This window comes from Pan troglodytes, chromosome 19 (assembly GCF_028858775.2).
Source record: "Pan troglodytes isolate AG18354 chromosome 19, NHGRI_mPanTro3-v2.0_pri, whole genome shotgun sequence".
Classification (NCBI taxonomy): Eukaryota; Metazoa; Chordata; class Mammalia; order Primates; family Hominidae; genus Pan; species Pan troglodytes.
In genome coordinates, this window is record NC_072417.2 from 52,399,257 (window position 1) to 52,413,595 (window position 14,339).

Here is a 14,339-nt window from a genome sequence, read left to right on the forward strand (position 1 = left end):
TAAGGTTTGGGAGGCTGAAGCAGGTGGATCACGAGGTCAGGAGTTCAAGACCAGCCTGACCAACATGGCGAAACCCCGTCTCTACTAAAAATACAAAAAATTAGCCAGGCGTGGTGGCGAGTACCTGTAATCCCAGCTACCCTGGAGGCTGAGGCAGGAGAATTGCTTGAACCTGGGAGGCGGAGGCTGCAGCAAGCCGAAATCGCACCATTGCACTCCAGCCTGGGCAACAAGAGCGAAACTCCATCTCAAAAATAAAAGATACTCTTGCATATACAGTGAAATGATCTCAGACAAGAATGCTAAGACCACACAATGGGACAGGGACAGTCTCTTCAGCAAATGGTGCTGGGAAAATTGGATATCCACATGCAAAAGAGTAAAGTTGGAATCTTATCATACACCATACACAAAAATTAACTCAAAGGGGATTAAAGGCCTGAACATTATACCCAAAACTATAAAACTCCTAGACAAAAACATAGAGGGAAAACTTAATGACATAAGAGTAGGCAATGATTTCTTGAATATGATGCCAAAAGCACAGGCAACAAAACAAAAAATACACAAATATGACCTCCTCAAACTTAAAAAATGTTCATGTATCAAAGGACACAAAGAGTCAAAAGACAACCAAGAGAATGGGAAGAAATATTTGCAAATCATACCTGACAAGAGGCTAATATCCAAAATATACAGAGAACTCTTACAACCCAACAACAAAAACCCAAATAACTCAATTTAAAAATGGGCAAAGATCTTGACTGGACATTTCTCCAAAGATGATATACAAATGGCTAAGAAGTATAAGAAAAGATGCTCAATATCACTAATCATTAGAGAAGTGCAAATCAAAATCACAATGAGGTATCACCTCACACTCATTAATTAGGATGGCTGTTATTTTATAAAATAACAAATGCTGGTGAGAATGTGGAGAAACTGGAACCCCTGTGCACTGTTGGTTGGACTGTAAAATGGTATAACTGCTATGGAAAATTTAGCCAATTCCTGAAAAAAGTAAACACAAAATTACCATATGATCCAGCAATCTCCCTTCTTGGTACATATCCAAAGGTACTGAAAGCAGGATCTTAAGGGGATATTTACACACTCATGTTCATAACAGCATGCACAATAGCCAAGAGGTTGAAGCAACCCCAAATGTTCACCAATGGATTAATGGATAAACAAAATGTAGCATATACATACCATGGAATATAATTCAGCTGTAAAAAGGGAAAAAGCCTGTCACATGCCACAACATGGATGAACCTTACAGTCATTATGCTAAGTGAAGTAAGTCAAGTCACAAAACAGACAAATGCTATATGATTTCACTTACATGAGGTATTTAAAGTAGTCAAATTCATAGAAACAGAGAGCAGAATGTGGTTATTATCAGGGCCTTGAGGGGAAGGGGAAACGGGGAGGTAATACTTAATGAGTATAAAGTTTCAGATTTGCAAAATGAAAAAGTCCTAGAAATTGGTTGCATAACAATGTGAACATATTTAACAATAATGAACTATAAACATTAAAATGGCTGAAATAGTAGATTTTATGTGTTTTTTATCACAATTAAAATTTCAGGCTGGGCACAGCGGCTCACAACTGTAATCCCAGCACTTTGGGAGGCCGAGGCGGGCAATCACCTGAGGTCAGGAGTTTGAGACCAGCCTGGCCAACATGGTGAAACCCCATCTCTACTAAAGATACAAAAAATTAGCTGGGCATGGTGGTGCGTACCTGTAATCCCATCTACTCAGGAGGCTGAGGCAGGAGAATCACTTGAACCTAGCAGGTAGAGGCTGCAGTGAGCCGACATCACGCCATTGCACTCCAGCCTGGGTGACAGGACAAGACTCCGTCTCAAAAAAAAAAAAAAAAAAAAAAATTAGCCAGGTATGGTGGCACACGCCTGTAATCCCAGCTACTTGGAAGGCTGAGACAGGAGAATGGCTTGAACCCAGGAGGCGGTGGTTGCAGTGAGCCAACATCCCACCAATGCACTCCAGCCTGGGCCACAGAGCAAGACTCCATCTCAAAGAAAAAAATAACTAAATAAAATTTCAAGAAAAGAAATAATGAGGCCGGGCGCGGTGGCTCACACCTATAATCCCAGCACTCTGGGAGGCCAAGGCGGGCGGATCATGAGGTCAGGAGATCAAGACCATCCTGGCTAACACAGTGAAACCTTGTCTCTATTAAAAATACAAAAAATTAGCCAGGCATGGTGGCCGGCACCTATAGTCCCAGCTACTCGGGAGGCTGAGGCAGGAGAATGGCATGAACCCAGAGGCAGAGCTTGCAGTGAGCTGAGATCACACCATTGCACTCCAGTCTGGGTGACAGAGCCAGACTCCATCTCAAAAAAAAAAAAAAAAAAAAAAAAAAAACCAGAAATAATGGACTGTAAAACAAAATAAATCTTAAATCAAGAACACTAAGTTCTATAACCTTACTCACAAAAATAAAATATAAAACAAATTTTAATAAGATAATGTAAATATACATACCCTCCACACACCAAGAATTCATTTGAAGCACGTCTGCCAGCAGTCCCCATTGGCATATCATCTAAAGGAGAGAAAAGAACAATCAGTTCCTGTTATACCATCTGCTTAAAAAAACACAAATTTGTTCCAACATGATTATTAGGATTTCATGCACAATGCAAAATTACCATTGGCTTATGTTATGATTTCATGTATAAGAAATAATAGATGACCTCAGAAAACTATACCTAGCTGAAGACATAGGCTGCAACTCTTTGGATGCTCACTTCTATAAGCAAATTTGAGGTCTTCTTCAAAATAAAATGCCATATTTATTGCAGTGTTTACATATTTCTTCCCCATTAAACATGCAAAAACTGTGCTGTTTTTATCAGGTTGCTTTTTCTGTGTCAAAGACAAAAGTTCTGAGAGTTGTGCCCTTTAATACCATTTGCACATAACTTTATTGCAAAATTTTGCAAAGAACATGTATATAACATAATAGAAGAACTGACCATATAACAAAGTCTAGTTCCGTAAAATGTCGGATTACCCCATCCTCCTGCATAACACTCTCTCAGGTCTTGCAGGAGTTGTTGAACAAGATGTCATGGAAGAAGGCCAGGTGTGGTAGCTCATGCCTGGAATCCCATCATTTAGGGAGGCAGAGGCGGGAGAATAGCTTGAGCCCAGGAGTTTGAGACCTGCCTGGGCAACATAGCAAGATCCCATTCTCAAAAAAAAAAAACACATAATAATGTCAGGTAGCAATAAGCATTATAAAGGAAAATAAATCAGGGTAAGGGAAAAAAGAGTAGCAGGGCAAAGGGGAAGTCCATTTTTATTTAAAGACAATGAATACTTGTCTATAGGAGAATTGAGAAAACAGGGAGAAGAGGCAGGGATAAAATCTAGATTTTACTAAGTGTACTTCCTTTCGTAGCTTTGAGTTTGAAACCATACATAATTTTCAAACGAAATTAAATCAAAAGAAAATAAAATCCCTAAAAATCAAATGTAAAGGAACCTAATCATGTATCAACCTGATAGCTTAATCATGAGAAGGAAATTATCTCAAGTAACTTTTTTTTTTTAATTTATGTATTTTTGAGACAGAGTCTCACTCTGTCGCCCAGGCTGAAGTGCAGCAGCATGATCTCGGCTCACTGCAACCTCTGCCTCTAAGGTTCAAGCAATTCTCCTGCCTCAGCCTCCCAGGTAGCTGGGATTACAGGTGTGTGCCACCACACCCAGCTAATTTTTGTATTTTTAGTAGAGACAGGGTTTCCCCATGTTGGCCAGGCTGGTCTCGAACTCCTGACCTCAAGTGATCTGCCCACCTCGGCCTCCCAAAGTGCTGAGATTACAGACATGAGCCACTGAACCTGGCCTCAAGTTAACTTTGAAACTCAATAATTTGATTGCATATACCCAATGGGATTATCCTAAGGACAAAAAAGATCTTAAATGGCTTTCAATGACCACATTTTAAAAAATTTTAAGTCAGATAGGACCAATAAATAATCATATTTTAAGTAATATTCACAGAGTTCTTTTGATACCATGTTGTAATTTTGAAACTATAGAGGCAACGGGACAGAAAAGAGAAGAGCCTAAACTCACAAGGACAAAAAGAACAGGAAAGTTCACAGCCACCAAAATTTGGAAGGTATAAAGTTGATGGACGAGTAGTATTTGACTTAGTTGACCCAAGAAGATAGAACCTTAGCCAGCTGGAAAGCCCAGAAGTAAACCAATTTACATCACAGAACTCCAAAATGCTCAGTAATCAGCAGTACCAGATACCTTTCAGAGTAGCACTGAAGGTAGGACTAAAAGCAGGATTGATTGAAAGTCTATTTAGAAGCAGTTAGAATATAGTTCATCATAGTGTATCGTATTCAGGATTTTTGGTAAGTGAATAGATTACAACTGCTCATGGAGGGAGGGGTAACTATGTGAGTTGATGAATACATTAATTTATTTCACCGTAGTAACTATATATAGATGCCCCTCAACCTAAGATGGTGTCACTTCTGAATAAACCCATTGTAGGCTGAAATTGTCCTGGGTCAAAATGCATTTAATACACCTAACCTACCAAATATCATGGCTAAGCCCAGCTACCTTAAACATACTCAGAATACTTACACTGGCCTACAATTGGGCACACAAAGCCTATTTTATGAAGTGTTGAATATCTCCAGCATCAGCTGTTTACTCTGGTGATCGCAGGCTGACTAGGAGCTGCAGCTTGCTGCTGCCACCCAGCATCACAAGAGAGTTCTGTACTGCATATTGCTAATACAGAAAAAGATCAAAATTCAAAATTTGAGGGATGGCTTCTACTGAATGCATATCATTCTCCCACCATCATAAAGTCAAAAAATTATAAGCCAGTGACCATTTGTATATCTCATAATATCATGCTGCATACCTTAAATATACATAATACAACGTATTTTTTATATAGAATTCTTTTTAAAAGAAGCAGTTAGAATTTTATATCCTTTCCCCAACCTTATGCAGGTAGGCAATGCCCATCTCCCACTATAGCAAAAAACTGTAAATTCATACTTGGGACAGAGTAAAACAGAGGGTCTCTGAACTGCAGAACAACAGGAAAAATTAAAAGCAAGGGTACTACACTGATAAAAAGATTAGTGGAAAAGAGTTATTAAACGAAATTTTACACTGACTATTGAGAACTCCATACTTCTTCCCCCATTTTGCTACTCCAGATAATATCAGGTTTATACTCTTTAGGCAAAAGATTGGATGAGTCTTTTGGGGGATCTGAGTAGCCCTCCAAAAGGGAAATAGTCCCAAGAATTGCCCCCGCCATATCATTCATCAAAGAGGCTTGCTTGCTGTCAATGAGACACTCCCACATACAGAGCTCTCAAACAACTTTCAAATTCTCCATCATCAAGAAGCATACAATATACCGCATGTTGAAATAAGAACAATACTCAGAGAAAAAGAACTTCTGAAAATTTAAAACATGAGAGCATAAAAGAAAAACTCACTAAAAGGGTAAGAAGAAACATTAATAAATTAGAGCAATAAGACAAAAAGATGGAAAATCTGACCAAAAAAAGATAAAAATCAGCAGGGCACTCAGGTACTTGTTATGTTATATATTACTTTTAAACTGTATAACTGTTTTAAATATCTTGTATGTATGATACATTTCACAATAGCACATTTTTAATCATTAAAAAGAAGGGCATGATCAACTGTAACAAATGTGGATATATCAGGACAATGAGGACTGAGAACTGACCCCTAGGATTTGGCAGCACAAAGATCTTGACAGGAGCAGTTTTGAAACATTTACACCAGCACACACAAGAAAAAAGATAACTAGAAGAAAACAAAAGATGTGAATGCTCTTTATATAGAAAAGTATAAAAATGTATCAAAACACATTAAAGAAACCTAAATAAGTGGAGAAATACACATTCATAATTAGGTGACTTAATATTGTAAAGAACCTGCCTGTCCTTGAATAGGTCATACTATACAGTCAATGCAATTCCCATCAAAATCCCAAAATGGTTTTCATAAACTTATCGAGCTGAAATTAAACTATATGTGGGGGGAAAGGGCCAAGAATAGCCAGAGTGATTCTGAAGAATACTGAAATGCTCTCTGCCTCTCCTTCCCTCCCTGACCACACATACATACTGACACAAATTTAAAAATTCTTATAATATAGACAAAAAAAGAAACCCCATCTTGTATTTCAAGCTGACATGACAAACGTGACACTGCATATCAGTGGAGAAAAGACAAATATTTAATAAATAGGACATGTGACTGATCTCTACCTTGCTCCATCTACAAAAATGAGTTACAGGTAAAATTAAATGTGGAAAAAAAAATCTTTAGAAGAAAATATAGAACACCATTATAACACTAGGGCAGCATGACAGAGAATATTAGTACAAGTTGTTTGTACCAATATATTATAAAGTTGTAGTTAGAAGTTTTTAGTTAGAAGAAATTCTGGGACATGTACACAAGAATGTCTGTTATTATATACATATATATATATATATATAATTTTTTTTTTTTGGAGACAGGGTCTTGCTCTGTTGCCCAGGCTGGAGTGCAGTGGCACAATCATGGCTCACTGCAGCCTCAAACTCCCAAGCTGAGACTACAGGCATGCACCATCATACCCAGCTACTTTTTCTATTTTTGGTAAAGGTGGGGTCTTGCCATGATGCCCTGGCTGGTCTTGAACTTGGGGGTTCATGCGATCCTCCCACTTCAGCCCCCAGAGAAGCTCTGACTACAGGTGTGCACCACCACGCCTGGCTAACTTTTTAGTTTCTGTAGAGAAAGAATCTCACTATGTTGCCCAGACTGGTTCCAAATTTCTGGGTACAAGCAATCCTTCCTCCTCAGCCTCCCAAACTACTGGGATTACAGGTTGTGAACCACAATGCCTGGCTCATTACATTTTGGACAGTGAAAAGGTAGAAGTAACCCAACTATAAATCAGTAGGGAAATGGATAAACTGTGTTTTAGTTATATTATACAATTCAGGTATTGGAATGAATTTTGAATTTTAGAACATTCACATTATACTGAGCATTCCAAATGCAAAAATCTAAAATCTGAAATGCTTCAGTGAGCATTTCCATTGGGCATCATGCTGGCACTCTAAAAGTTTCAGATTTGGGGGCATTTCAGATTTTCTAATTTGGCAGGCTCAACCTGTAACTATAAAAACACAAAAACCCTATGTTAAGTATGGATACAACTGTATGCAGAAATATGAAATCTACAGGAAGAATATACCCCTAGCAAGAGCAGAAAGAGAAAAGGCACTTTAGCTGTACTTACAGCATTTTTTTTGTTGTTTTTTTGTTTGTTTTTTGAGACAGAGTCACTCTCTGTCACCCAGGCTGGAGTACAATGGCACGATCTCAGCTCACTGCAACCTCCCCCTCCCAGGGACCCCAGTGCTCCTGGAGGGGGTTCAAGTGATTCTCCAGCCTCAGCCTCCCGAGTAGCTGGGATTACAGGTGCGCACCACCATACCTGGCTAATTTTTGTATTTTTAGTACAGACGGGGTTTCACCATGTTGGTCAGGCTGGTCTCAAACTCCTGACCTCATGATCTGCCCGCCTCGGCCTCCCAAAGTGGTGGGATTACAGGCGTAAGCCACTGTGCCAAGCAACTTAGGGCATTATATATATTTTAAAAACACATCTAAGACAAATATGGCAAAATATTGACCTATATAAAAGTAACGCAGCCTAGTGGGTACCTTGAGTATCTGCTCTATTATTTTGTTTAAAATGTTTCATGATTTTAAAAGTTTTAATTACTTTTGGTAAATAAATAAAACCACTTGACTAGTTAATGGGTGCAGCACACCAACATGGCACATGTATACATTTGTAACAAACCTGCACGTTGTGTACATGTACCCTAAAACTTAAAATATAATAACAAAATTTTAAAAAAAGAAAAAAGAAAAAAAAGAAAACCACTGTACTAGATTACTTTTAAAGGTAACTCTCAGTTCTCATAATGCTGGTTATAAACTGCCATGGCACTGCTGCTGTGGTCCATGTTTTCCCTTCCACACCCAGCTAATACTTAATTACATTCAGTTTAGGGATTATGGTCTTCAAAACTAGCACAGTGCCTAGAATGAGCATCTACTAAATAAGCACTAGATGAACAACTAAAAAGACCTGATACAAACTGCTGCACATAATCAGCACTTGATATTATTCAATTATTAAAGTAATCAAATCTCTAGCTTTTCTGATACTATTCCTTCATGATCAAACCATGGTTCCTTCTTTTTAATAGTTTTACCTAATCTCTCTTTTTTGTAGGTTTTCTGGTACCCTTCACTATTCCAAAGTACACTGGCTCTATTTAGTCACTTGGCTTCTAGTTCCTTTATGAAAATTCTTCCCATATATTTATGAAGTTCATTCCTTAACTTACATAAGTATTTTCTGAAGGACGTTCAGATTGTTTATAACACTCTTTTGACTCAGGTTTTTTCCCCAAATGAGTTGTTCCTTTCTTTACTTAGTTTCACTCATTCTGCTGGTTTCTCTATTTCTTTCTGTTTGGATACAAACAGAATTTGAGATCATTTCCTATAAAGTTTTCATGTACCTTCAGAATCCAAAATTATTGTTTACTAGAAGATGATTGAGCAAATTTTAAAAAGGTAGGAATATAATTCTGAGAATTCAAACAACTAAATAAAATGCTCATTTGAAAAGGTGCCCTACACAAGAAAGTGTAATATATGGGTTAAAAAAAGATGCTAGTTTAGTAGATTAAGAAATACAATGTGTACAAGTAGAAAAGATTCTCACATGAGTGGTCTGACGAGATGTTGTGTGGCACCAAAACAAAGTCATCCGTGTCACAAGAAGAGTTCTTGCTACTAGTACTGGCAGAATCTTTGGAAACTTGTAGATAGTTGGGAGGACCCAATGGTGAGGAAGATAAGTTTTCTTCCTGAATATTCTGCATATCTGGAAGGGACTAAAATTAACAACATAAAATTAAAACTGGTCTAATAATCAAATGCAAGTCAGAATAGTGACTAGACTAAGGAATTTTTTTTTCCCCCCACAAAAGTGGGCATGAAGTCCAATTCCATCTAAGGTTTCAAAAAAATCTCTCTGGAAAAGCTTTCCTTTAGAAAACCTTTCTTTTAAAAGTGTTTGCATAAAGACTTCTAAAATGTTTTCCAAAAATGATACTTAAAAATATATCGTACCACTTATCCACATGTACTTGCCTCCCTCTCCTGAAGTTTTTGAGAAAGTAAATTTTTATCATCACAACATCCCCCGGTTCTAGCTCATGGCCTAACAAAGCAGATACTTAATAACTCTCCACTTAATGACTAAACACAAAATGTCCAGAGACTTTAAATTAACGACATCTTACACACACACGTTTGAAATATATAATGAAGAAAAATTACAAGCAGGAAACCAAGAGACCACATTATGTAAAAAAATAGACAAATCAGGAAGGGTGCCTGCACTTAAGACCAGAAATATATTTATAGATTTGGAAAACCTTACAGGTATCCTTGTGTTCCTCTTGTTTTTGTTTTATCAGGGGTAGTAGTTGATTTGTTAGTAGGAGATAGGATAGGAAGGAAAGAAAAGCATGTAAATATATTTAAACAAATACTTAAGAGCTAACTAGCTATGGCATTTTTTTCCCTCTGTAGATAACCATGTTTAACTTTCTCACATCTCAAATCCCTAAAACCCTCTCAAATTATCATCTCTTCTTCATTTCTTTTCTTTTTTCTTTTTTATTTTTTTTTGAGATGGAGTCTCACTGTGTCACCCAGGCTGGAGTATAGTGGCATGATCTTGGCTCACTGCAACCTCTGCCACCCAGGTTCAAGCAATTCTCCTGCCTCAGCCTCTCGAGTAGCTGGGATTACAGGCGTCTGCCACCATGCCTGGCTAATTTTTGTAGTTTTAGTAGAGACGGGGTTTCACCATCTTGGCCAGGCTGGCCTTGAACTCCTGACCTCATGATCCACCCGCCTCAGCCTCCCAAAGTGCTGGGATTACAGGCGTGAGCCTATAAACAACATATCTTGAAATTATCATCTTCACTGACTCAAATTTGTCACATCCTATATATCCCTTAATTCAACATAACCCACTCTGTCTTCAACCCTTGAATAAAAATGCCTTTACTAAGATTATCAATAATTTCTATTGTCAAGTCCAGCAAGTATTTCCCATACTCCTTAAGGTACATAAACTTTCTGCTCCATCTGTACTGTGGACCATTCTTCTCAACACTCTGCCCCTTCATTCAGTGACCCTGCAATCTCTTGCTTTTCCTACTTCTTGGGGACTCCTTCTGAGTCTCTTTTGTGAGTACATACTTCTCATTTGCCCCTCAAAAAGGAGAAGGAGAAGAGTATAGAGTTCCCCATGACCCACCCTGGGCTCTTCACGCTTCACTTGTTGTACTTACCCGAGTGACCATGCTCACTGTCCCTCCTACCTTTAACTACCACTCACAGAATGATGGTTCCTACTTTTTGATCTTCAGCCAAAATTCTCTCTGATGAGCTCTAGATCCCTTTGTTCACTTGCCTATACAACACATTCATGCCTGTACGTTAACTCATCACCTTTATATTCCAAAGCACTGCTCCCCAAGTTCCCTCAGAGTGACCTTGCCAGCCGGCCATTGTCACCAGCAAGGTCTCACTCTTCCTCAGGTCCCAAGTTCAAGCAATCTTCAAGATCTGTGCGCTCTTTGCCTTTCTCTTACCTGGCTCTTCTCCTTTCTTACTGCCGCCTTAGTTCAGGCTTCGTTCTCAAAACAGTAATGACGACAACAACAATGATGATAAAATAAAAGGTGCAAGGGTCTCAAGGTGTCCTCTCTCCTCTAATGGAGACCTCTGTATTTCCTCTCTCACTCCAACCTAGTCCTCCACCCTGCTTTTGGGAGAATCTAGCTAAAAAACACAGTGGATCATATCACTCACTCTAAAATCATTCCAATGGCTCACTGCAACTTTTTTTTTTTTTGAGATGGAGTCTCGCTCTATCACCAGGCTGGAGTGCAGTGGCGTGATCTCGGCTCACTGCAACCTCCGCCTCCCAGGTTCAAGCGATTCTCCTGCTGCAGCCTCCCAAGTAGCTGGAACTACAGGCGTGCCCCACCACGCCCAGCTAATTTTTGTATTTTTAGTAGAAAAAGGGTTTCACCATGTTGGCCAGGATGGTCTCAGTCTCTTGACCTCGTGATCCACCCGCCCAGGCCTCCCAAAGTGCTGGGATTACAGGCGTGAGCCAAGGTGTCCGGCCTAGCTCACTACAACTTTTAAGAATGCAGCTGAAATTCCTTTGCTTGACCTCCAAATACTGTCAGGCCTCTGTCTACCTCTCTAGCTTTCTTTTCCCTTCACCCATCACCAATGCTCTCTACATCCACCAAACTGAACTACTGAGTGCAGCCTTGTTCTTTCTGCAATGATGGAAAAGGCCTATATTTGAGCTATCCACTATGGGAGCTACCAGCTAGCTAAGGCTACTAAGCACTTGAAATGTGGCTGGTGTGAATAAGAAAGTGAATTTTAAAATTCACTTAATTTTAACAAATTTAAATGTAAATGGCCATGGAGAGCTAGAGAGTTCCTTCAGTGGCTCATGCTTCTATGACTTCATGTACGGAAATTCTTCTGCTTACAATATCATTCTTTCACTAATTCTTGCAATCTTTCTTCAAAACTCAGCTCAAACAATCCCCTCTTTTTAGCAGCCTTCCTAAATCCTTAGTCTAATTTTGATGTTCCCCAATCACATTCCCATAGGCAATGAAGATACATAGACATATGCTTCTGGCAATGATTGAGTTACCTACCTCTTCTCCATACAATTAAATTAAAACCTCCTTAATGTCAGGGACCTGGTCATCTCATTCATTAGTATAAACCAGAACATTACACAAAGTAGGTATTCGATAAATATTATAAAACGAATAAATAGGCCAGGCGAGGAGGCTCACACCTATAATCCTAGCACTTTGGGAGGCCAAGGCAGGTGGATAACCTGAGATCAGGAGTTCGAGACCAGCCTGGCCAACATGGCGAAACCCCATCTCTACTAAAAATACAAAAATTACCCAGAAGTGGTGGCACACGCCTGTAATCCCAGCTACTCGGGAGGCTGAGGCAGGAGAATCACTTGAACGCGGGAGGCGGAGGTTGCAGTGAGCCGAGATCGTGCCACTGCACTCCAGCCTAGGTGACAGAGTGAGACTCTGTCTCAAAAAAATAACTAAATAAATAAATATTCAAGATTTACCATCTAAATAGCATTTAATCTCTAGTCAGTATCATAATTAAAAGAGTGATTTGGAGTTTCTTTATTGTTTATAATTTTTTGTTTTGGGGGGGCCTAGAATTTTTCTGGAATAAAATAGCAGCTAGATATTTACATGAGAATGTAAAAACGACAACGTTATATCACATGCCTGTGTATCTCAAGCCTCTGTATGAGTCTACACCAGTCCTAGAAAGAAGGGGAAGCACGTATGAAATCATCTTATTTTTGGCAGATGATGTTAAATGTAAGGTCTATCAAACCATACCATTTTCTAACCCCACTAACTGGAAACTATATACAAATGTTCGTACTTTCCTTTTTTCCCCTGCTTTCCACTTTATTTCCATTTTTTTTAAAGGCTTCCTAAAATGATGTTTATTGGTTGGTTGGTTGGTTGGTTTTTGAGACAGGGTCTCTCTGTATCCAGGCTGAAGTGCAGTGGAGCAATCATAGCTCACTGTAACCTCGAAGTCAGGGGCTCAAGCACCCAGCTAATTTTTAATTTTTTTGTAGAGACGGGATTTCACCATGTTGCCCAAGTTGGTCTCAAACTCCTGGGCTCAAGCAATCCTCCCACCTTGGCCTTCCAAAGTGCTGGGATTACAGGCATGAGCAAGCACACCCAGCTGACCTTATCTTTTTTTTTTTTTTTTTTTTGAGACAAAGTCACAAAGTCTTGCTCTGCAGTGGCACAATCTCAGCTCACTGCAATCTCCACCTCCTGGGTTCAAGTGATTCTCCCACCTCAGCCTCCCAAGTAGCTGGGATTACAGGTGCACGCCACCACATCTGGCTAATTTTTGTATTTTTAGTAGAGACAGGTTTTCACCATGTTGGCCAGGCAGGTCTCAAACTCCTGATCTCAAGCGATCCACCCACCTTGGCCTCCCAAGGTGCTGGATTACAGGTGTGAGCCACTGAGCCTGGCCCAACCTTACTTTTTAAAGAACTCTAATGAATAAGACATAAAAAGGATATGTTTATGCCAGTGACTTATTTCTTTTTTTTTTTTTTTTTTTTGAGATAGAGTCTCGCTCTGTTACCCAGGCTGGAGTGCAGTGGCATGATCTTGGCTCACTGCAGCCTCTGCCTCCTGGGTTCAAGTGATTCTACTGCCTCAGCCTCCTGAGTATCTGGGATTACAGGTGCACCCCGCCAGGCCCAGCTAATTTTTGTTATTTGAAAAAACACCAAGACAGGGTTTTGGCATGTTGGCCAAGCTGGTCTCAAACTCCTGACCTCAAGTGGTCCACCCGCCTCAGACTTCCAAAGTGCTGGGATTATAGGTATGAACCACCACACCCGGCCATTTTACTGTTTTTTTGTTTGGTTTGTTTTTTTTTTATTGAGATGGAGTCTCGCTCTGTCGCTCAGGCTGGAGTGCAGTTGCGCGATCTTGGCTCACTGCAACCTCCGCCTCCCGGGTTCAAGTGATTCTCCTGCCTCAGCCTCCCGAGTAGGTGGGACTACAGGCACGTGCCACCATGCCCAGCTAATTTTTTGTATTTTCAGTAGAGATGGGGTTTCACCGTGTTAGCCAGGATGGTCTTGATCTCCCGGTCTCATGATCTGGCCACCTCAGCCTCCCAAAGTGTTAGGATTACAGGCATGAGTCACCACACCCAGCTGGATTTTTTTTTTTTTAATAGAGGCAGGTTCTTACTATGTTGCCCAGTGTGGCCTTGAACTCCTGGGATCAAGCAATCCTCCCATTTCAGCCTCCCTTACAGCTGAGTCTACAGTCATGCCCAGGCACGCCTGGCTATTTTTTTTTTTTTTTTTTTTTTTTTTAGTAGAGATGGGTGGTCTTGATATGTTGCCCACGCTGGTCTTGAACTCCTGGAATCAAACAATATTCCTGCCTCAGAAAAAATAGGTTTGTCCACCAGAGTTTTTAACATCTAAAAAGACTTTCTCTTTCTCCTGCCTCTCTTCACTCCTCCAGTTAGTTCTACATTCAGCTACTC

The 14,339-nt window shown here is 39.8% G+C and overlaps 1 protein-coding gene across 6 annotated transcripts in view; it reads right to left on the reverse strand.

The window, feature by feature from the left end:
* Positions 1 to 14,339, reverse strand: part of ULK2 (unc-51 like autophagy activating kinase 2) — a 98,839-nt gene that overhangs the window by 37,008 nt on the left and 47,492 nt on the right. For all 6 annotated transcript variants that reach the window (XR_010153254.1, XR_010153253.1, XM_054670398.2 and 3 more), the window contains exons 13-14: positions 8,863 to 9,034; positions 2,520 to 2,580 (exon numbers count right to left, since the gene is read on the reverse strand). Coding sequence is in view for 4 of the 6 variants with exons in the window: in XM_054670398.2 (XP_054526373.1) it covers positions 2,520 to 2,580; positions 8,863 to 9,034 (233 nt within the window). In the remaining 2 variants the exon portion in view is untranslated. The remainder of the gene's footprint in view (positions 1 to 2,519; positions 2,581 to 8,862; positions 9,035 to 14,339) is intronic.